The following is a 23,496-nucleotide window of genomic DNA, read 5'->3' on the forward strand; positions in this document are numbered from 1 at the left end:
AATGTACTTTCCTAATGTACCCTAATGTAACACTTTCCTAATGTACCTAATGATCCCATCTCTTCCAAATCGCATTCTTTATCTACTCTAGCCTATATTCATCTCTCCCCTCTCTGAAACCCTACAGCACATGTGGACTGTTTCTGATAACCATAGTAAATACATATATACCATGAAGTATAGCTTAGTCCCATTTTAAACTACTTATATGTATATTTTTAATCCCCCACATATGCTACGCACATACTGGACACAATAAATACATGTTGAATAAAGAAAGTTTGTTCCTAAAATTATTTCCCTTTTCAATTTGTACTAAACCTGAGAAAGGGTGCATGCTTGAATCTTTCCATTAAGAGCCACTTAAATCAGTGGTCCCAAACCCTGACGACCTGAGGAGCTTTTAAGAAACTATATCCTTGGGCTTCCCTGGTGGCGCAGTGGTTGAGAGTCCGCCTGCCGATGCAGGGGACACGGGTTTGTGCCCCGGTCCGGGAGGATCCCACATGCCGCAGAGCAGCTGGGCCCGTGGGCCATGGCCGCTGAGCCTGCGCGTCCGGAGCCTGTGCTCCGCGGCGGGAGAGGCTGCAGCAGTGAGAGGCCCACGTACCGCAAAAAAAAAAAAAAAAAAAAAAAAAAAGAAACTATATCCTTGTCTGGACCCCACCTTTAGGAGTTGTGATTTATTTAGCCTGGGATAGAGCCCAGCTATCCTTTTGTATTGATAGCTTGGTTTTTCAGTTTCTAAGGCGTTTCCAATGTGCAGGACAGCTGAGAACCAATGACTGAAATGCATCAAATTCGGAAGCTCTACCTTTTCTAAATATAGGGATTTGGCAGCATTAAAAAGATGTTAAGTTACAGTCTGCAGAAAACAGCACTCATATTTTCCAAGCCTTTCTTTTATGATATTGATGAACTCGTACTGTACTTACTGATCAAAATGTCTATTTTAAGCTAAAACAAGTCTTATCCAGAGATTAATTTTCTGTTTTATGGTCCAGCTTCCCTTCTAGTAATCTGTATTTAGGGAGGACTTACTAGTACAAGCAATTTTTCTTAAGTTTCTCTTCTTTTCTTCATTCATTTACTCATTCATGAAAATGTTTATTGTGGCAGGCAGCCTTCTTCTAAGATGTCCCCAATAATCTCACCCCCTGGTATTCCTGTTCTTGTCTCATGTTCCTGGGAGTGACTGGACCTAATTAAGTGCTTCTAACGAATAGAATATAGCAAAATTGATTGATGCCACTTCCAAAATCAGGTTACCAGAGGACTCTAGCTTCTATCTCTCTCACCTTTTCTTGCCTTGTGAGCGCCTCTGTAAAGTGGCCCACATGACAAAGAAGCCTCTGTTCAACACCCAGTGAGGAAGTGAGGCCTGCCAACAGCCACCTGAGTAAGCATGGAAGAAATTCCTCTCCCACGAATGCCTTTAGATGACCACAGCCCGTGAGAGACCCTGAGTCAGAAGCCCCAGCTAAGCTATACCCAGATTCTTGGCCCACAGAAATGGTGAGGCAGTTTATGTTTGTTGTTTTAAGCAGCTGAATTCTGAGGTAATTTGTTATGCAGCAACAGATAACTAATATACTTATTGACACCTATTATATTCCAAGTATTGAGATGTCATCCTTCGTTACAGAAAATCTGATACCCATACTGGAGGATGGTCTCTCTGATACACCTAGCTCTGATCCACTGAATCTTTATATGTTACATAGAGGTTATGGTACTGACTTAGCTCACCAGGGGACTACAACAAGTCACCCATCAGATTATAGCACCTTCAGTGTGGGACAAGTTGTCCTGTGCTTGAGGTTACTCAAGTAAATACTTGATTTGTTCTTCACTTAACATTCTCATACAGTGTTCCAACTGGTATTTCTTTTCACTCCTTTGTAATGTTCACCTTTATTCTGTGCTGTCAGTTATTCTTGTTACGCAGTTTACTCTGTGTTGTCTGTCCTTACTCCTTGCTCTATTGCTTTTCCTCTGCTTCTTGGCCTGGTGTGGGTAAGACAGTGGTTTTCAGAGTCATCACCAGGCAGCAGTACTGCTCCTTTCATTTTTCTCTCTCCTTTACCTTTCACCAGCCAGACCTGTTACTTATGTAATAATCAGATCTGTGGCTGTTTTAATAACTGCTCCTGGAACAGCTCAGTGCCATGTTTTCAAAGCCTGGTTTATGTACCACCAGTGGTCCCTGTCATCTGCCTGCTCCACAGACAGCCTGGTATAATCATAAATTTAAAAGGTAAGATCAATTATGATTTTTCACTGAAAACTTGTTATTTTGTAATGTATAATCCAAACTCATAGAAGTTGTTTTAGCTCATAAAAGTAGAGATGAAAATAATTCCAGAAATGCCAGAATTCACTGAACAGGGCTTCATTAGAATATAGAATGTCAATCAGTATGACAGGTAAGTGAATCTGCAAGTATTGACGTGTATGCACAAGCACCTGGAAAAGAAAATTATGAATGGAAAGCATACTGATAAATATATAAAAACTGTTTTTGTTTTTTTTTTAACAAACCAGCATCCTGTCACCTTTCGTGATCACAGTATAATCCTCTTTCAAATAGTGGCATGAGCATTAAAGCTTTTAAATTATTTTCAAAAATATAGTACTTTTCTGGCAAACCAAGTAAGTTTTTATAAAACAAGGGCAAAATATGCTCTTTGGTATAAAATCAATGCACTCTGTCACCAAAAACGGATAAGTCAAAAACTACAAAGGCAGCGTTCATAGTTGTACACAATATCAAAAATATTATAAAGAGAAGCTTTTTTAAAAAAAATTCACAAAGTCAATGATAATTTAAAGGGAATAATTATTACTATTACTTGTGCATGCTAGCAGGTATTTCTGTTTCACAGTTGGAAAAAACCATAAATGTGAAAAAAATCAAGCAGTTCTTACATCATTATAGACAACCTATTTCAGAGAGAAATGATCAATGATTTTGTTTGATTTATCACTGACATCCCAAGCTACATAAAAGTTATTTCCAATAGAGTGAAACTATATTAAAAACTGTGAACCACAATGTCAGCTGCAAAAGGTGGGTTGGGGTCAGTACTGATAGAACAGCAGCTATTTGTGTAGATATCAAGCTATAAAGGAGATTGCAGTTGACTGCCTAACTACACGTTGCTTTAGTGTTCAGTGTATAGCTGGCAATCAAAAATACACCTCCCAATTTTGATTCAATGTGATCAGAATGGTCATAAGGTTTTTTGCTATACAAAGAAAACATTATTGAATATACTGAATTTTCCACCTTAATATAAACTGTTGCAGTAAAAAGTATTTCGATTTCTTTAAAAACTTGTTAACATCTGAAATGATCATTTCTATGATTTCTAGAGATTTGCTCAAGTAGTATATGTATCTGAACAATATGTTTAAAATCTTGAATAGTATGAATATGTTGATTTAGGGTAAAATACAATAAATTTAATTTTTAGTTTAAGAAAAAGCCAAATATGGTATATGGGGTTGATCACCGAGAGATTGACTTTCCCACTAAAAATAACCAGGAAGTTAATTAATATTACATTTACCACTGACTCAATTTGAAATATGCAAACTTTCAGCATTTTAATGAGACAAAGTTGATCAAGAATCTGAGAGTTCAAGAAACAGCTTAAGAAACTATCTGTAATTTTGGAGTCATGTTCAATTTTAACATCCAGAATTATCTGAGCAAGCCATTGCTTGTTACCATTTCAGCAACCTATAATTGTAAGTTAGCAGAAATTAAGCAGGAAAAGAAATATACAATATGGGTAACCTGATCTATAGAGTTCAAGCTCACAAGCCCTATAGATCATCTAGTAAACAACATCTCTTTCACAGATGTGACTTATTATAAATATTAGTTTTTAAAATACTATTTTGTTTTTATTACTTTACAGTGATAATTTTTTTTTTAATTTACCAAAAACTAGTGGTATGCTTATATATCCTTTGTGTTCCAAGGATACAAAACGATTGAGATGCAGTGACATAATGTTTGAGTCTGGCTCTTAAATAAGATTACCTGGAGTCTAATCCTACTCTGATACTTACTTAAAATCTCATTTCTCATTTATAAAACCGTAACTGTGGGAAGTAAATATTGTGGGGAGTAAAAGTTGTGAGCATGAAAATACATTAACACATTGTCTTATACATAATAAGTATTAACAAAGAACAAGAATAAACTTATTTTTTCTTCTTCTTTGAGGTTATTCAAACAATTGAGTATATAAAAAATCTGAGGGCTTCCCTGGTGGCGCAGTGGTTGAGAGTCCGCCTGCCGATGCAGGGGACGCGGGTTCGTGCCCCGGTCCGGGAAGATCCCACAAGCTGCGGAGCGGCTGGGCCCATGAACCATGGCCGCTAAGCCTGCGCGTCCGGAGCCTGTGCTCCGCAACGGAGAGGCCACAGCAGTGAGAGGCCAGCGTACCACACAAAAAAAAAAAATCTGAAAGCTAATATGTGAAGGTACTACTAAAATATGATTTAGGAACACATCCTTATAAGAGATTAAGTTTTTCATACTTTGTCATCTTCAAACAAAATGGCAATACTACACTATAAAATCCCAATTTGGAAAAAACTAAAAGCTATTTGGTTTATTCACTTCACCTCTGTGTTTCCCAGTTCCAGAGTTAGGTTAGATGACTGCTGCTAGCCTCCAAGACAGTCTCACATCTCTTGGCATTCATGCCCTTGAACAGGCTCCTCCTACAATGAACAGTGCTAATTTGTACCAACAGAAGGATGCTGCAGAAATGGCTATAAGTGGGACTTTCGAGGCTAGGTCATAAACAACACTATGCCTTCTATCTTGCTCACTCTTGATCACTCACTCTGGGGAAGCCAGCTGCTATGTCATCAGAACATTCATGCAAGCCTAGGGGGAAGTACACGTGGCAAGACACTGAGGCCTCCTGCCAACAACAGCCAGTGTGAGCGCACCATCTTGGAAGCAGATATTGCAGCTGAGTCAAGCCTTCAGATGACTGAAGCCTCAGTTAACATCTTAATTGCAACCTCATGATAAACCCAAGGCCAGAACTACCAAGCCAAGCTGCTCCCAAATTCCTGACTCACAGAAACTGTAAGAAAATAAATGTTTTGGAATGCTGTTACACAGAATATATAATAAATCTGTTTGCCAAAAATCCAGGTGAAAAAACAGTGGTTTCTGGTGTGGGAAAGGGGAACATGGAAGAGGGAAAGGGAGAGGAATGGGAATAGACCTAATCAAAGTAACAGAATAAAACAATGCAAAGTGTTAAAAATGTTTTAGGCTGTTATCTCTAGGTTTCAAAGATCATTTTAATTTTCTTCTTTGTCCTTTTCTATATTTTCCACACTTTTAACAATCTATCTTACTTTTTAAAATAAAAACAGAAATATGCTTTTTAATTCTAAAAACTTTCTAAATTTCATGTGTATAATCTTATTAGGTAATAATCTACTTGAAAATAACTGAAGGTCAACTGTTGAGATCACTACTGACTTCAAAGCTTCAGCTATTATTTGTAGTGAGGTGGATGAACCTAGAGTTTGTCATACAGAGTGAAGTAAGTCAGAAAGAGAAAAACAAATACCGTATGCTAACACATATACATGGAATCTAAAAAAAAATAAAAAATAAAATAAATGGTCATAAAGAACCTAGGGGCAAGACGGGAATAAAGACACAGATCTAATAGGGCATGGACTTGAGGATATGGGGAGGGGGAAGGGTAAACTGTGACAAAGTGAGAGAGTGGCATGGACATATATACACTACCAAACGTAAAATAGATAGCTAGTGGGAAGCAGCTGCACAGCACAGGGAGATCAGCTCGGTGCTTTGTGACCACCTAGAGGGGTGGGATAGGGAGGGTGGGAGGGAGGGAGACGCAAGAGGGAAGAGATATGGGAACATATGTATAACTGATTCACTTTGTTATAAAGCAGAAACTAACACACCATTGTAAAGCAATTATACTCCAATAAAGATGTTAAAAAAAAAAAAAGCTTCACCTATATGCAAGGCACTGTGCTTAATGTAAGAAGAGACTAAAAGATGAAGACGACATGGTTCCTAACATCATGGAGCCTCAATTTAGTAGGAGAAACTGTCAGGAAGAACTCAATAATGGCCTAGAACATGGTATATTCTCAATAAATATTTGTTGAATAAATATGAGGGGTAGGAAATACTAAAAGAGCACACCTACAATTGGGAGAGTCAGAGTGGAAAAGAAACGTGTCAGGGAAGCCTTCCTGAGGAGCTGGTAAGTAAAGTGAGCCTTACATGTAGAGACAAAGGTGGAACGGCAAGTTGGAACCAGACTAAGCAGAGTTCTGATTGATAGAGTCAGTCGTCTGGAGTCTGGATTTTATTCTGGAGGAATAAGGAGCTATCACAAATTCAATCTATATGCTATTCTCTCTAGCATGTTTGAAATTTTACATAATGTTATAGAAATAAAAGTTTAAAAGTTGAATCTTGTTTTGAATCCTCATTGCTGACAATGCAAGGGCATCAGGGTCAGACTGGAAGCAAGGAAAATCATTAAGAAATCATTACTATAGTTGAGAGAGAGGCGGTAAGTGTCTAAAGTAGGGCTTTAGGGGCTATGTGAGAGAGCATATGTAAGGAAAATACTCAGAAGTCTATTTGGATTTGGGGGTGTCGAGACAGAGGGGAGGAGTAAACAATGACATCAAGGTTTACAACTGATGCCTAAGGGCATGATGATGCCACAATAGCAGAGACGTACTTAAAATTTGCTATTTGGCCTTACATATGTATATATGTACTAACACATACATATATACAAGTTATCTATATATTATCTGATGTTTAAATGTTACATACATTATATATTACAAAAGTTATATACAATATATAACATTTGCAGCAGATATAAGATCCTTAGAAATTTTATTCTCATTATGTTTCCTAGGTTAATATTAATATTAGATGAGATTTCATAAGTACCAACTGATGGTATACGCTACAGATAGACAGGGAAGGTAAACAAACCCACTCTAAGTATCAGAAGAAAATTACCCTAGTATAAGCACATTTTGTTGATAATTCATATACAAATAATCAGTTCAAGACAAAAAACAGGTTATATAATATATATATATCACTGTAGCATATACTTTCTAAATAATAAAAGCAGCTACATTTAATTTTGAAAATGTTAATCACAAATTGTGATCAAAATTGTCTGTTTTAATATATTATACGATGCCATACAATTTGCTTTTGTCATTTTCTTTAGATTGTTTGTTCTATTTAATTCAAGATGCCTACAATCACAGAGATCTCATTCTAATTTAAAGAATGTTCTTTTAAAGATACCTATCCTGTAATTAGAAAGATTTAAAAAATATTGAGCCCAGTAATACAAATCACTGCTAGTCTGTTTCCTTTTGATTATACTACATATTAATTTTTCAGAGGCATAAGTAATCAACAAATGGTTATTATCTTCTGTCCGCTAACAGAAGATTTAATTCATCCTTTGTAAAGGTCTCCAAAATTTGGATTAATGACTATATATGAAGTTTAGGGCAGAATATCACATTTCTTAGAATAAAAACAGTATTCTGAATGTAAATAAATGTCCACATGTTTGCCAAGACAGATTTAGCTCTAATCAGTTAAAGTATATCACAAAATAGTAAGTGACCAACTTAAGTTGTACAGAAGTGAACTAAATTAACTTAGAATGAATGGATTATAATGATATATGCCAAAATAACTAAAAAGAGGAATTTAAGGTTTAATGATAACATCAAATATAAAGAAACATGCAACAAAAAGAGGCTTACCTAAAGTAAAAGAGGGTAGGAAAAGACTACAGAAGGAATTTCTAGTGATGAACAGAGTCCTGATTTAGGAAAGACAAATGTCCTCTACTCTCGGCATGTCTCAGCCAAACACAAGTGAACTCCCAGCTTCTCTTTCCAGAGACAATAAGGAAACCCGTTCAGGATCCTCTATCTCTAATGATCCTAAGAGATTTAAGTTAAATTTACTTTCCAAATCAGCTGAGGAAATAGTTGTAATTTTCCGTTCCATCCCATAGTTCCCCATCTGATTCATACTAGCCAAAACTTACTTTAGAACAGAGCTAAAACACAAATGTATGGTTGAAATGACAAATTTATAAACACATACAAGAAATCAACAAGCAGGCATAAATGACTACTTCAGATCTTTGCTTTTTGATAAAAGGAAAGTATAAGGAAAAATAGAAGTATATTAGGCCCAATGAGATAAATAAAAAAGAAATTTGAGAAGACAAACTTAAAATCTTACGCAGTTAACACACACTATGTACTAATAAATGGAAGCTATGTGCAGAAATTTTTGGTGGACAAGGCCACAAATAAATTTTACTAAAAAACACTGCCACTAAGTTAATAGAGACCAACAATGACTACAAATCAACTCGGTTTTTAAAAATAACAGTAACTTTCTATAAAAGCACTTTCTTAACATAGCATTTACTAAGTTATCAACTATATTTAGCAATTCACTAGTAATAGTTCAGTGCAAATGAAAGATACTATACATTAATATTCAAAGTTAAATGTAGTCAAACTGAACATTTAGGACCTGTGCATTTTATTGTATGTTAATTACACTTCAATTAAATAATTAAATGTAGCAAGACTTTAGTTATGAGTAACTGAAGGTGAAATATTTAGATAAAATTGATTTTTCCAGCTAACTAAAATATACATTTCAAAAAAACAAATCTTTTTTATTTTGTTCCTAAAATTTATTACATGCTTCACTGTCTTAGTAAATAGTATAACATATAAAAGCTATTAATTTTTAAAAGATGTCTTATGTGTGCCAAGGATCATACTAAGCTCTTTACATTCACTAACTTACTTAATTTCAAATTCCTTTTTATATGACAAGGAAACCAAGGCTCAAAATGTTTAAGACATCTGCAATGATCATATTCCAAGTCATACTCAACTCCAGGTCTGCCTGACTCTAAAGTCTGTACTTTTTTTTTTTCCCCAGCTTTATTAAGGTACAACTGACAAAACTGTATATAATTAAGGTGGACGTGATATTTTGATATACGTATACATTGTGAAATGGTTACCACAAACTAACATATCCATCACCCCATGTCACCTGTTTTTGTGGTGGTGAGAACATTAAAGATTTACTCTTTTAGCAAATTTCCAGTATACAATATTACTAACTACAGTAACCATGCTGTACATTAGATTCCCCAGAACTTACTCATCCTGCATAACTGAAACTTTGTACCGTTTGACCAACATTTCCCCATTTCTCCCACCCCCAGCCCCTGGAAGCAACCATTCTGCTCTGCTTCTATGAGTTCAACTTTTTTAGATTCCACATATATGTGACACCATGCAGGATTTGTCTTTCCACAGCCCATACTTACAACATGTCACAAGGCTGTCTTGTCTGGCTTACTCAGAATCACCTTTTAGAACCTCATGCAGCATGTTATTCTGAAGCCATTAAGATGTTTGGGGACATCTGCCCTTATCCCCTTATCTGAAATGGCAGTTCCAGAATGCTGTCTCATTCTAGCTGGTGATTCTTTTCTCTCCTGTCTTGGCGTCAGCTACCACTTCTCCGTATATCTGATTTGGGCAACCTTAGTCTTCTCAGTCACAACTCCAAGCCCCAAGCTGCTTCTAATTTAATATCTACCATAATCAAAGAAGAAGGGAAAATTGCCAAGAATAAGATCTTATCAAATTGGTGATCATATTCTATACAATTGTTTTACATCACTGTTAACAACTGTGACACAAAAAAATTGCATGAAGCAGAATACGGTTGTAATTCTTAAAGCTGCATACAGCACTCTAGAAGCTAATGGGGGAGATGTGGATGATGAGGAAGAGGTGACTACAGAGCTCCTTATCCCTTCTGCAATGAAAGCAGCTCTGCTTTCACTTTATTAATTGGAGCTCCAAACAAAATTATATGAGATTTCATTTTTATAAATTTATTTATTTATTTTTGGCTGCATTGGGTCTTCACTGCCACACTCCGGGCTTTCTCTAGTTGCAGCGAGCGGGGGCTACTCTTTGTTGCGGTGCGCGGGCTTCTCATCGTGGTGGCTTCTCTTGTTGCAGAGCACGGGCTTTAGGTAAGCGGGCTTCAGTAGTTGTGGCACGTGGGCTCACTAGTTGTAGTGCATGGGCTCAGTAGTTGTGGCTCGCGGGCTCTAGAGCGCAGGCTCAGTAGTTGTGGCACACGGGCTTAGTTGCTCTACAGCATGTGGGATCTTCCCGGACCAGGACTCGAACCCGTGTCCCCTGTGCTGGCAGGCGGATTCTTAACCACTGCGCCACCAGGGAAGCCCTATGAGATTTTTTTTTTAATGGGAAAACTATTAAAATAAACTAACCAAAAACACTGTAGGACTGTGTTTGTGGAAATTACTGAAAAATGGCTGAAAATTCAACAAGGTGGATAGTTCTTGAATCTAGTAACCGAATGCCCAGAACAAAGCACTGAATGTTATCCCAAGGGTTTGGGGATTACTTCAATATCACGCTTCTCTAATTTCTATAACTCTTAGTACATCTAGAACAAAGTTAAATAATACTGAAGAGAATTTCCTTGCCTTGTTTCTAATATTAATATCACTTAATTTCTAATATATCTCCATGAAGCACTTTCCTGATTATGGTTTTGAGGTGCATATTTTAATTATGTTATGGTTTTATTAAAGACTGTTTCCAGATTTTTTAGGAGAATGTTTTTACATTTTTAAACTCAATTAATTGAGGTTTTTTTGTTTTGAGGTTTGGGAAGGTTTCATGGTTTGGTTTCTAGTTCTTGCTTTTTTATTAACTTAAATTTTCATCGTAGAGTGTATGGTTGATAACACCTTTTTCCTCCCAGTTTTCTTTCTAGTACTTATTTTTGAAAATGTCACATGGGGAATAAAAAAGGTGTCGTTCTTTTTACAATAAAAAAGTATGATATATTATATCAGATTTATTGACTATATAATTCCGAGTCTCCATATCTCATATTTAATCTCTCTGATGTGGCAAGGACTGAAAGATGTTTTAAAGTCTCCCGTTACTGTTATATTTCTTTCTCTTCCTCCTTGAATTTACAGTTTTCACTTTAAACACTTCAATGCTTCATCTTCGGAAAATAAAGATTTGTGGTTCTCTTCATATTGGTAACTGTATCCTTGATTATTACAAAGGGCCTCTCTTTTTTTCACCTGATGTTTACTGCTTTTAATTCAACACTGTCGAGCAATACCATCCAATGATTAATTTTTTGTTTTTATTTGCCTAGTATCTTGTTTTGACTATCCATTTACCTCCAACCCCCTTAGTAATTTTGTTCTAGATATCTCTAACATCAAGTGTGTAGCTGGGTTTTGTGTTTTATCTAATCTGAGTCTTGCTGAACAGCTAAGCTTATGTCATGGGCTTCTATTGTTTTAATAAGCACATATGATCTTGCTTCTATGTTTTCTGGGTCTGTTTTTCCTTTCATGCTCATTCTTTTTATCTTCCATCTTTTGCTACTCAGTTATTCACATATTAAACAAATGTTTACTGAGCACCTACTATGTGCCAAGTACCATACTTAGTGTTAAGAACACAATGGTAAACAAAAAAGTTAGCTACATACATACAATTACAAACTGGTTTTGTTCTTCCCCACCCCCACTCAAATACCATTAGCAATTCTAACAGGAGTTGGCATAGATAAGGCTTCCAAGGAAGATTGCTCACATGATCTGACATGCTCAGACTTAAATAACACAAAGGAGGTGCTCCAATGAAATAGTGGGAGAAAGATTATATTGGGCAGAAAGTAAGCAATGAGTGTACAAAGGTGGCAAAGAACTCGGTGGGCTATAGAAACTGAAGGAAAGGCTGAAGGATATTGAGCAAGGGGGAAGAACTACATGAGATTAAGAGGTAGAAAGGCCATATCAGGTCTTCAAATGGGCCAAGTTAAAGAAAGAATCTTGGCTTTATTTTAGGTACAATAGGTATCCTGAAATACTTTTAAATTTTAAACGTAGAGAATGAAGCGTGACACGTATGGAACTGAAGAGACCAAGTGGTACAGTATTAGAGTAGCCCTGACAGGAGACGGTGGTGACTTGGAGTAGTTGGCAAATGGTGAAGATGGATCCAAAGATTTTAATCAAGGTGGTATTATCACTCTTCCTCTTACCCTTCTCCCAGTTCTGGAGTTATGTGGTCTACTTTTAGACCTATTCAAGATTACTTTTACATATAGTATAATTTGGTTGCTTGTAAAAAGACATGCTACATAAACTCATTCATTCAGTAAATATTTATCAAATGTTTATTACTGCCAGGAAACATTCTAGGCATGGGAATATAGCAAGAAAGAAAAAAAAATCCCTAGCCTTGCAGAGCTTACATGTTGTGAAATAAAATAAAACTAAGTCTTCTTTATGTATCTCATTATGTCCTACCATAATATTCTAAATCGGGTAACATTAAAGCATTTTTTGATGTAGTATAGTCATTCATTCACTCAACAGACATTTACCAAACACCATCTATGTACCAGGTCCTACTCTACAGGTATACAGAAATATCCCCTCATGAGCACACATATTAATTGCTAGAGATAGGCACACACACAGACACACACACACACACAAATATATATATATATATAATTTATCTGTATTATTATAAACAAGCATACACATATATATTATTATATGTGTGTATGAGTAGAAGGTAGGAGTAGAATAAAAATAAAGCAGGGTATGGGAAGAAGCACAGAAGTGCTATTTTTCTGCAGGGAAATCAGGTAAGCACCTCTCATGAGGTTACTCTTAAGCAGAGTTCTTAAGCAGAGTCCTCAGCGAAGTGCAGGAGGAAGCCATGCAGGTATCTAGATGTGAAACATTCCAGGAAAGGCAAAACCGACTGTAAAGGCCCTGAGGCAGAAGGCTGGTATGTTCAAAGAACACTAAGGTGACCAGAATGTCTGAACTGCAATGAGTGAGAGAGAAAATGGTAAAATCAGTCTGAAGAGGTGGCCAAGGACCAGACCATGCAAAGCCCTCCTTTTCTACAATGGAGATAACTTGGAATTTTATTCTAAGTAGGATGGGAAATGAAGTAGGATGTGAAGGTTCTGAATAGGAGAATAACATGATCTGACTAAAGTTAAAACCAAAACTACTTGGTTGCCCTACTTAGAATGGTCAAAATCTAGAACACTGACAACACCAAATGCTGGAGAGGATGTGAAGCAAAAGGAACTCTCAGGTACAGTCACTTAAGAAGACAGTTTGGTAGCATTTTATAAAACTAAATATACTCTTACCATACAATCTAGCAAGCGTGCTCTTTGGTATTTACCAAAGGAGTTGAAAACTTATGTCCACACAAAAACCTACATATGGATGTTTACAGCAGCTTTATTCATAATTACCAAAACTTGGAAGAAACCAAAATGTCCTTCAATAGGTGAATGGATAAATAAACTGTGGTACATGCAGACAATGGAATATTATTCAGTGCTAAAAAGAAATGAGTTATCAAGCCACCAAAACACATGGAGGAATCTTAAATGCATATTACTAAGTGAAAGAAGCCAATCTGAAAAGGCAAATACTGTATGATTCCAACTATATGACCTTCTGCAAAAGGTGAAAGTATAGAGACAATAAAAAGATCAGTGGTTGCCAGGGGTTGGAGGAGGGAAGGATGGAATAGGCAGAGAACCGAAGACTTTTAGGGCAGTGAAGCTATTCTGCATGATGTTATAATAGTAAATACATGCCATAATATATTTGTCCAAACCCACAGAATGTGTAACACCAAGAGTGAATCCTAATGTAAACAATGAACTTTGGGGGATAATTATGTTTCAATACAGGTTCATCAATTATAACAAATGTACCACTCTGGTGGGGATGTTGATAATGGGGGAAGCTATGCAAGTGTGGAGGCAGGGGATATATGGGAAATCTCTGTACCTTCCACTCAGTTTTGCTCTGAACCTAAAACAGCTCTAAAGAATAGTCTATTTAAAAAACAAAAACTGATTGCTTTAGAAGAGTGAATATAAATGGTATGAATGACATATCCCCTTGCAAAACAGTCTGGGGGAGATTTTAAGGTAATGTCCTTCTTATAGTTTCCCAAGTCAATCACATTTAGAGTTTGTGGTCCACAAGGCAAAGCTCTGAGACATGAAGATCTATAATTAAATTCTGGCTCTGCTACTGAATGACTTCTGTTCTTATGTAAGTCACTTAACCTTTCTGGACACTGCTTTCTTGAGAAAATAATTACAATAATAATAGTCATTCTACAAAGGGGTTTGTGAGGATCAAATTAAAATGAGCACTGGAAACTTAAAAAAAAAATTACCTGGCTGCTATTTAGAGACCAGATGGTAGGGGAGCAGAGAGTAATCACAGAAACCAGTTAGGAACTTACTACAATAGGCAGGCAGGAGATGATGGTGGCTTATATTAGGAAGGCAACAACAGAGTGTGGAAGAAGTGGCAGAATTCCAAATATATTTTGGAGGTACAGCAGACAGGATTTGTAGATGAATAGGAAGTAAAGGATAAGAGAGAGAGTGAGGGGAGAGAGAATGTGTCATCAGAAAGAAGGAATTTGGGGAGAGAAATCTAAGTTCAATTTTGCACATTAAGATTGAGACACCTAGGACTTCCCTGGTGGCACAGTGGTTAAGAATCCGCCTGCCAATGCAGGAGACAAGATATCGCGCCCTCGTCCGGGAAGATCCCACATACCGTACAGCAACTAAGGCCATGTGCCACAACTACTGAGCCAGTGTGCCACAACTACTGAAGCCCGCGCACCTAGAGCCCGTGCTCTGCAACAAGAGAAGCCACCGCAATGAGAAGCCCACGCACTGCAACAAAGAGTAGACCCCGCTCACCCCAACGAGAGAAAGCCTGCATGCAGAAATGAAGACCCAACGCAGCCAAAAATAAATTAAAAAAAAAAAAAAAAGATTGAGATACCTGGAAGACACGAAGTGGAGTTGCCTAAATAACTGTCTAATGTTTCACACTCAAAAAAGTGGGAGATGTTTACATCTAACTTATTGAAAACACTCACTGTTTTACAGCCACATCTTAAACATGCATATGGTAAATAGCAAGACCTTCCAAATGCCAATATCAGTTAAACTATTATACCAACAGGTGATTAAAACAAGACAGACATGGTTTTAACCCTTAGTTTACAGTTTAGTGTGAGAAACAGAAAAATACACAAGTAATTAAAATATATGCACTATGGGAGAAGTCCAAAATGGAGGAAGAAATTTAGGCAGAGATAAAAACTACCTTAACATCACCTATAAATAACACTCAAATGCTGCACTCACTACGCTGAGTGACGTGCACTGACCATAATGGGTATTATGAACATAGTAGGGTTAGGAAGAAAATAGAATGGGATTGAGATTCTACTAGAAGGGAGATGGAGTAACAAAGAGGTAGGTTAAGAAAGACTGGAAACTCCAAACAGGTACGAAAGTTAAACAAAAATTAAGACAAGAAAACAGCCCAGGAAACCCCAGAATCTGAGCATTTATATATTCAGAGCCCAAGTAATCTCATGTTAGAAGAATAAGGTTTGGCACTCTCTGAAATAATTTACAGAAGATTGTTCCGCTGGTACTGGGACACATGGATAACCATCAGAGGTTACAAATTCATTTACTGAGAATAATCTTCTTAAATGTCCCTCATCTAGGAAAGATGAAACCAAAAAGCTATTAAAATGTCAAGTCACATGTCTTGTACCTTAGTTATGGCTTTATTTTGCAGTATGTTCATTCTCAAACAGTATCAACTAGGGGAAAAAATGGGTTGATTTGAAAATCTCCAAGCCCTTAGTATCTTAAGAATGGATACTCAATTCCCGTAAAGTAAGATGTTAGATCTCACCTCATAAAAAAGAAGTCTGCATGTAAGGAAAACTTCTGCTTCAGAGCAGTGACTTTGAACCAAGAAAGGAGAGGTTTGTTACCCTGCTGGGATGAGGGAAATAACAATGACAATAATGTGCAGTCAACGCTTGAAAAACAGAGGGCTTAGGGGTGACCACCCCCATGCAGTCAAAAATCTGAATATAACTTATAGTTGGCCCTTTGTATCCAGGGTTTCTGCACATCCATGGATTCAATCAGTGGCAGAGTGTAGTACTGCAGTATTTACTATTGAAAAACATCCACGTATAAGCAGACCCATGCAGTTCAAAGGTCAACTGTATAATGCTACCTACTATGCCCATGTAGAAGATCTGAGTCTGATATTCTGATGAAAGGAGGAACTGATACTCTGATTAAAAGCTTATAGGAAGGAAACTTTACAATTTATCTAAAGAAATTAAGTAGGCCTGTATATGAGAAAACATTACAGAAAGACCTAAATGGTCTGTCAAATTTAGGAATGCATAGTAGGGTTTCAGGTTACCAATAATCAATAGTAAAGCTAAGCACCTATGAACAGGTGAAGCAATAAAAGAAAAAAAAATACTCAAAGCATCTTTAATGAGAAGTAACAGACGGAGAACTATATAAAACCAAATGTTTTTCAGATGCTCCAAATCTGCACTGTATAATACAGAAGCCATATGTGGGTCCTGAGCACTTGAAATGTGCTAATCTGAATTGAGATGTGCTCTAAGTATAAAATACATCCCAGATTTTTAACACTTAATATGAAAAAGATTGTGAAATATCCTGCTAAAAACTGAAAGGGTAATATTTTAGATAAATTGAGTTACATTTTAATTTGGCCACAAGAAATTTTAAAATTATATATATAAGTCCCTTTTGTGGCTTGCATTGTATTTCTACTGGACAGTGCTGTTATAAATTAGTCATGTTTAATGTGAAGCCTTAAGTTAATATGACTATTTTTAACATTTTCATTGAACTTAATAGTTTGTTCCTTTAGTACTAAATTCCTCTTGGGTACATCCTGAATAAGATGATTTTAATGTGAAGAACAATGACAGCTTACCAGACTGTCCAGAAAATGGACTGAATCAAATATCTGGGGAGGGGCTTGAGCCAGCAGGATTGTTCCACCCAATGTTAGCCAGGCTCTCTTCATGTTATCTCTGGCAAAAGGGTTACATAGTAAGAAAGAAGCACTATGTACACATAGAACAGGATTTGACCAATAGTTTAGTCAAATCCATCCAGGATAACAATAAACTTTGTTTTAGGATTTTTCTCAATTACAATCCTAGTGTTAAACTTACAGTGTAAGATAAATATCTTTCACTATGATTTATTCAAGCTTACCCATTCTCAGCAATTTTCAGATATTCAAATTCACCCTTTGAGGAAAGAGCTCGCCTAATTTCAATTTGCTATAAAGGAAAACACACCTCTCTCATTAGGGTGAAAGGAAATAACTGTATTACTCTTTATGAGATACCATGACAGATTTTAAAAGATAGTGCAATTCTCATAAACACTAATACCATCTGGAAACATTCCATGGTCCATCTGGAAACTTAAAAAGAATGTTGTTTTAGGAAATTAAGAATTTCACAAACAAGATACAGAACATAAAACTTTTACAAGATAGCACTGACTCAAAGACAGAGAATGCAATATCTGAGACAAACAACTGAACTATCCCAATATTACAAGACTACTAATTTTTAAAAAATGTATTGGACTCAGCACAAAGAAAATTATATTGGATTTTAGAGATCCAATATTTCCTACAGATTAAAATATTTCTCAAGTCAGAATTCTTTGGCACAAAACAATTCAAGACTTCATATATAATTCTCAAACTGCCTTAGACTTTGGTAATCAGTTGAAGAAAATGGAACCAGTGGAAGACACCCTAGACGGCTAGAGGAGAACTTTGGGCTCAGGTGTTAGTTAATTTGAGAGCGAAGTGTCAAAGTGCATTCATTTCAACATCCAGGGGTCTACTAAGCACAAGGTATTAAACTAAGTTTTGGAGATATAATGGTGAACAAGCTACAATCTCTGACCATTATAGAATTTATTCTCTCATAGTTTTGTAAAAGAATAAGAAGTAGGATTGCCATCAATATTTCATTGCCCGTTTCTCTTGCCCCAACTCAAGACATTTCCCCCTTCTCCTATTTGTATATGGAGGGGAAAGGGTGGGGATGGAGAAACAGGGAAGGAGAGATAGAGACATAACATACTGAATTAAAAGTATTTTTCTCATCTCTTTCCCTGTTCCACTCTGAACTCCTTAAAGAGAGAGGGTGAAAGCACCCTATCCCCAGCACCTAACCCAGGGTCTGGCACTTACCTGCTGCTCACTATCGCAGAACTAGACTAAATTACAGCCATTTTGCTAGGGCCACTGCTTTTTTCTTTTTCTATATAACCAACACCAAGAATAAATAAAGATTAAAACAATAAAGGTCAATCTTTCCAGTGTTTCCTTTTACAAAAATAAGCATATACATACATTAAGTGCAGATGTTTAAAAGCTATAATGTACATATTACTTTACTTATATTACTTTCATATTAAGGAAAAACATGCAGTTCCATAAGCTAGTTTCTTTTTACCACCATCATTAAGATCTCCCTCACCTCCCAACCCCATCCAGAGGTAACAACTACCATGAGTTTGGTGTAAATGAGATCATATTGTATGCATCATTCTGCAATACCTTTTCCTTGCATTTATGAGGTCTCTCCATATTTATAAACATCAAAAGGTGGCATGGCACAGTGGGCTCTGGAGCCAGGCCACTGAGGTTCAATGCTGGCTTTGAATCCCAGCTCTGCTATCTACTACCTATGAGAGTAGGTAGGGTTATTTACCCCTCTATGCTTCAGTATTCCCATCTATAAAATGGAAATAATGACAGTACCTATTTCTAAGTTCTCATGAGGACTAAAATACTTAATGTTTATAAAATGCTTAGAAGAATTCCTGGGCATAGACAGTAGAATCTGTTTCTTAAATTTAAAAAAATCACTGACAATAACCTAATCATAGATCTAGGTAATCCTTCATTAAATAACTTTTATATCTTATTTTATTTATCCATGCCTCTTATTGTAGACATTTAGATATTTTTTCCAAACGAATATCCCTGCATAAATCTCCCTGGGCAAATGTGCAAGTTTCTCTAGACTAATACCTTGAATAGTAATTGCTGGATACTAGGTATGCACATTTTAAATTGTGTAACACTTATCTGATCCGGAGCTTTGCAATCTAATGGGTGAAAATCGATGGTTCATAAGCTTTTAACTACATTTCCCTACAAATGAGGCTAAGCATCTTCTCAGCCCAATTTCCAGTTTCCTCTGCTGTGAATTACCTTACTATCCATTGTTCATTTTATTTGTATCACCTATAGTACCTCTTTTGATCTTTTCGTATTCTGGACACAAATGCACTGGACATTACAGACATTACACATATCTGCCAGATGTGACATTATGTTTTAGTCTGGTTTATGATGCCTTACATTAAACCTAAGTTTTTCTTTTTAAGGTAGTCAAATCCTTGATGTTTTTTTATCCTTGAAGGTTCATTCTTTTTTTCTTGACTTGTTAAAGAAGGCCTTACATATCCTAAAGATACACAGTCTTCTATACTTTCCTATTTTTTAAAAACAGTTTCTCATGTTTAGTGTTCAATTCAACCGGAATTTATTTCTGCATATGGTCTGAAGTAGAAATCTAGTTTTCCCCCATATAGAAAAACCAATTCAACAGTCCACATTTTCTTTCCCTGGGGATAGAAAATGCCATCTCTAGCACCTAACAACTTCTCAAATATATATGGATCCATTTCTGAACTCTCTATTCTGTTATATTAATCTGTCTTTTCCTGTATTAAGCCTATACTGTTTTAAATACGATAAGGCTTTACTTTTCTTTGAGGTATAATTTATATAAAGTATACAAGTACTCAAGTACTATGTACAGCCTGATTTTTAAATATGTACACCCCTGGGTGATCCAACTCAGATCAAGATATTAACATTTCTCATGCTCCAGAACGCTCCTCATATCCCTTCTCAGTCAGTACCATGCTTCCAAGATAACCACTATTCTGATCTCGATCACCACAGATTAGTTCTGTTTTTGAGCTTCCTAGGAATGAAATCATACAATATGAACTCTTTTGTGTCTCACTTCTTTTGCTCAACATTTAGTCTAGAAGTTTCATCTCATGTTGTGTGTAGCAGTTTATTTTTTTTTCATGCTATGTAGGATTCTACTCTATATATCATAATTTTAAGATTAGTCTAGATATCCAACAGCGCAACTCCCTCTTCCTTGTTCTTTTTCTTCTTTCAGAGCTGTCTTGGTTATTCATGTGCCTTTACTTTTGTATATGAAGGTCATTTTCCACCAAAAAAGAAAAAAATTCCTACTGAGATTTTTGTCTGAAATTACATATAAATCACAGAGAAGTTAATTTTTTAGCAATATGTATACTTCCCACTAATAATTATAGTATATCCTTTTATTCATGTCTACTTTTATGTCCTTCAATAAAACCTTGGGTACTTTACAGAATTTGCTGTATAAGAGGTATTTTTCATTTTCTAACTGGTTGTCAATTTGAATGTTGAGCTTGTATCCAGTAACACTGAATTCTCTTATTAGTACAGTCTGTTGATTTTTTAAAAAATTTTTTCTAGGGATATGTTCATCTCATTTTTCTTCCTTTCCAATCCTTTTGTATTTTATTTCTATTTTTTTCTTATCTTATTAGTAGAGATATATTTGTCTTATTCCTGACGTTAAAGGGAATGTTTCTAAGGTTTCGCCATTCAGCATGACACTTGCTGTTTGAAAGACAGCCTTTACTGGAAGAAAAAAGTTCATTTCTCTTCATGGTTTGAGGGTTACCTTTTTAAAAAACATTAATGAGTGCTGAGTTTTATCATATACTTTTACCAAATCTTTCAAGATTTTTTTCCCTAAATCTTACCATATAAATTACATTGATATAATTTTCAAATATTGAACTATCCTTACATTCTTATCCTAATTAAAATTTTTCAAGAAAAAATAAAATAATAAAATTTTTATCTCTGTTCATAAATGAGATTGAATGTAATATATTTTCCCTTGTATATTCTTTTCAGTTTAGGTTTCAAGGCTAAATTTGTCTGATAAACAACAGGGCAGCTCTCCCTCTTTTTCTATTATCTGGGTCAGTTTGTATAAAATTGGGATTACCTGTTCCCCAAAAGTATATGTGAAATTATGATTACAAAATCACAATTAAAACTAATCCTTCTGATACTACTTCACACCAATTTTAGGATGGCTTTAATCAAAAAGAGAAATAATGAAAATGTTGGTGAGGGTGTAGAAAAACTAGAACCTTCATACATTGCTGGTGGAAAAGTAAAATGGTACAGCTGCTCTGGAAAACAGTCTGGTAGCCCCCCAAAAGGTTAAACAGAGTTACCATATAACCCAGCAATTCTACTCCTAGGTATACACCCAAGAGAAATGAAAACACATGTTCACACAAACTCTTTCACACAAATGTTGGTACCAGGACTGTTCATAATAGGCAAAAAATAGGAAAAAAAATCCAAATACCCATCAACTGATGTGGTATATCCACACAATGCAATACTATTTGGCCATAAAAAGGAATGAAGTATATTGATACATGCTACAACATGGCTGGACCTTAAAAATATTATGCTAAATGAAAGTAGTAAACCACAAAAGGCCATAAACTGAATGATTCCATTGTGTGAAATGTGTAGAACTGGCAAATCTATAGAAACAAAGAGTAGATTAGTGGTTGTCTAAGGCTTGAGGGTTTGTGGAGAACTGGGACTGACTGCTAATATGTACATGGTTTCTTTCTGAGGTGATGAAAATATTCTAAAATTGACTGTGGTAATGATTGAACAATTCTGTAAAAATATTAAAAACCATTAAATTGTACATTTTAAATGGGTAGGTGGTATGGTTTATGAACTATAGCTCAATTAAGTTGATATTTTAAAAAACTTCTCGGGGAAATTTACTATAGCTTCAATGTCTTAGTGGTTTTTAGTTCCTATGGGTTTTCTTTTTCTTGTACAATTTTTGAATGATTTTTTCCCTAGAAAACAGACCATTTCACCAGGTTTTTAAAATTTATATACACATAAATTAATAGTGATTTCTTATGGTTTTAAAAATTACAATTACTATTTGTAATTATATCCCATTTTATAACTTTATTATTTGTGTCATCTGCTTCTTGGTGAGTACTTCCAGAACTTAATCAACTGAAAAGAACCAGCTTCAATTTGAATGAACATTGCTACTATTTCTATTGTTGATTACTTTCTATTTCATCAAATTCTACTTTTATTTTCCTTTCCTCTTTCCTTCTTTCTTTGGTTTTACTTTTTACTTTTTTTAGTTTTTTGAGCTGTATATCCGGGTCACTTATTTTCTTTCAACCTAATACATGCATTTAAGGTTATACGTTTACCCCTAAGCACCACTTTTCTTATATCCCTCAAGTTCTGATACAATGCTTTTGTTGTGATTCAGTTCTAATTATTTCATAATTTCCACTTTTTTTTTTAATCCTTGAAAATTCTTAGTCATTTTTTCTTCAATATTGCTTCTCTACCATTCTCTGTATTCTCTCTTCTGAAACTCTAATTAGAGACACCCTGGAGCTTTTCAATCTATTTCTAAGGTGTCTTAGTTTTTATTTTCTATTTTTCATCTCTTTATCTCCCTGTGCTCTAGTCCTGGAAGAGTTAACCAGTTTTATCTTGAAATTAACAACTTCTATCTTTAGCTACATCTAATCTTCTATTTTGCCCAATGATTTTTTAAAAATTTATTTATTTTATTTATTTATGTTTGGCTGCACTGGGTCTTTGTTGCTGCACATGGGCTTTCTTTCATTGCAGCGAGCGTGGACTACTCTTAGTTGTGGTGCATGGGCTTCTCACTGCGGTGGCTTCTCTTGCTGTGGAGCACGGGCTCTAGGCGCGTGGGCTTCAGTAGTTGCAGCGCACAGGTTTAGTTGCTCTGTGGCATGTGGGATCTTCCAAGACCAGGGATCGAACCCATGTGCCCTGCATTGGCAGGCAGATTCTTAACCACTACACCACCAGGGAAGTCGCCCAATGATTATTTTATAACTAGATATATTTTTCATTTTCAAGATTTCAATTGGTTAACTTATATACCTACATATATTTTTTTCTTGACTGTTCTTATTCAATTATAATGGAATATGCTCTGAATAATAAAAAAGGAATAGATATACTTTAATCTAATATACTTTTAGGTGAAATGTTCTTTGAAAAGTTCTCCATTATAAAATTCTTCTTTAATGTCAAAAAAAAAAATACTTCTTAAGAGCTCTCTTGAATGCTATTCACTGAATGTTATCCCACTGTGCCTACCTGCATCAAGGCATGGAAAGAATAAGTCCTATTA

The 23,496-nt window shown here is 35.7% G+C and overlaps 1 protein-coding gene across 8 annotated transcripts in view; it reads right to left on the minus strand.

Moving 5' to 3' along the window:
- YAF2 (YY1 associated factor 2) overlaps window positions 1-23,496 on the minus strand; it is a 64,976-nt gene that overhangs the window by 15,261 nt on the left and 26,219 nt on the right. For 3 of the 8 annotated variants that reach the window (XM_049694073.1, XM_049694074.1, XM_049694072.1), the window contains exons 4-5: window positions 17,067-18,423; window positions 15,987-16,072 (exon numbers count right to left, since the gene is read on the minus strand). The exons of 3 other annotated variants lie outside the window; for them this stretch is intronic. In XM_049694073.1, the coding sequence (XP_049550030.1) occupies window positions 15,987-16,072; window positions 17,067-17,159 (179 nt within the window). In that variant the 5' untranslated portion in view covers window positions 17,160-18,423. Of the gene's footprint in view, window positions 1-15,986; window positions 16,073-17,066; window positions 18,424-23,496 lie in introns of those variants that run through there. 2 more of the 8 variants (XM_049694076.1, XM_049694075.1) reach the window with 2 other exon arrangements.

This window comes from Orcinus orca, chromosome 11 (genome assembly GCF_937001465.1).
Source record: "Orcinus orca chromosome 11, mOrcOrc1.1, whole genome shotgun sequence".
Lineage (NCBI taxonomy): Eukaryota > Metazoa > Chordata > Mammalia > Artiodactyla > Delphinidae > Orcinus > Orcinus orca.